We start from the raw sequence: 1292 nt of genomic DNA, 5'->3' as shown, positions 1-1292 counted from the left end.
AGGAAACTTTGCAGTGAAATATGGAAGATATTACTAACATGCCAGTAATCATGGTCAATAGTGAGCAATTTGGAGACAGCAAAAGTTCCGAATCCCAAAACGAGGGCAGTGTTGATGGCTCTGCTAAGGAGGCGATCAGGATCAGCATCATCGAAACGTGATCGTTTCTCTTCCAATTGGTTGTCCTTGACGACGACTACCTCGCGATCCTTGGTGACGGAGGTGGCGAAACGACATGGTTTTGGGAGCTGGGGAGAGAGTGTAGGAGGTGCAGTAAGGTAAGGGAGCTTGGGTGGTTTGGTGAAGGTGGAGGTTGGAGTGAGGGGAAGGAAGCTGCATAGAGAAGAGAAAGAAGAAGAAGAAGAAGCCATGGAGAGAGAGGGGTTTGAGTTAGTATCGTGTGGAACACTCTGTTCAGTGTTGAAAGAGGAGCACGCAAAGCGAAGAAGGTGTGAATGTGTTTGATGTGTGTTTTGTTGTGGCGCCACAGCCACCCGTTTCATGCTTAACAGTTAACACCGACTTCACCCTTCAATTCACGTGTCAAATGCGTGCCTACAAAATACAATGTCAAAAATTTAACAATAATTTACTCAAATTTCTTGCTCAATTTCATTTTGATGACTTTTTCATTCTAGAAGCCTCGTTTCTAAATACTTCTTACCTTGAAAGAACTATCAATCTTATTGTATATATAAATGTTTAACATTAAAAAAAGTAATATTTTTCCTCATAGTATTAACAAGTCAATAGAGCTGGCCATCTATATTCTAACGGCGGATATTCACTCCGGACCAACTCATTCGAATAAAATTATTTATTCTACTTACTGCAAGTAAGGTAGGGTACGGTATAAGTTCGCATGCGAATAGAGTAGGGTACGAATTCAGAATATATCCTATCCTACCTGGTAAGCATTGAACCCACAATTATTCTCGTATAAAACTTAAAATAACTACTAAACTAATCGATAATCATATTATTTGTAATTTTATATTAAATTTTTTTAAGATTTTATTATTTTTAATTTTAATTTGAAGTTAGTTTTTTATTTTCTATTTTATTAATATATATAAAATTTAGAATAGTTGAATTTTATATTTACTTAAAATTTTTTTATTTTTCTGCGGGTAAGATCAGGTAGGGTAGGGTTTAGAACTTTAAGATGCGGGTAGAGTTAGAATTGAAAAATTCTCAACTCGCGGACAAGGTATGGTAAAATTTTAAAAAAATTTTCAATCTGCGAATAAGATTAAAGTAAAATCCAAACCCTATCCTACCCTACTCATTGC

General features: G+C 36.1%; 1 protein-coding gene across 2 annotated transcripts in view; it reads right to left on the bottom strand.

Moving 5' to 3' along the window:
* The window catches only part of LOC107614062, a 3145-nt gene extending 2627 nt beyond the window's left edge, over positions 1 to 518 (bottom strand). For both annotated transcript variants that reach the window (XM_016316289.2, XM_016316288.2), the window contains exon 1: positions 39 to 518. In XM_016316289.2, coding sequence (XP_016171775.1) covers positions 39 to 503 — 465 coding nt within the window. In that variant the 5' untranslated portion in view covers positions 504 to 518. The remainder of the gene's footprint in view (positions 1 to 38) is intronic.

Source organism: Arachis ipaensis, chromosome B08 (genome assembly GCF_000816755.2).
Source record: "Arachis ipaensis cultivar K30076 chromosome B08, Araip1.1, whole genome shotgun sequence".
Taxonomy (NCBI): Eukaryota; Viridiplantae; Streptophyta; class Magnoliopsida; order Fabales; family Fabaceae; genus Arachis; species Arachis ipaensis.
The sequence above is the reverse complement of the archived record's forward strand: the minus strand, read 5'-3'. Positions and strand labels throughout refer to the sequence as shown.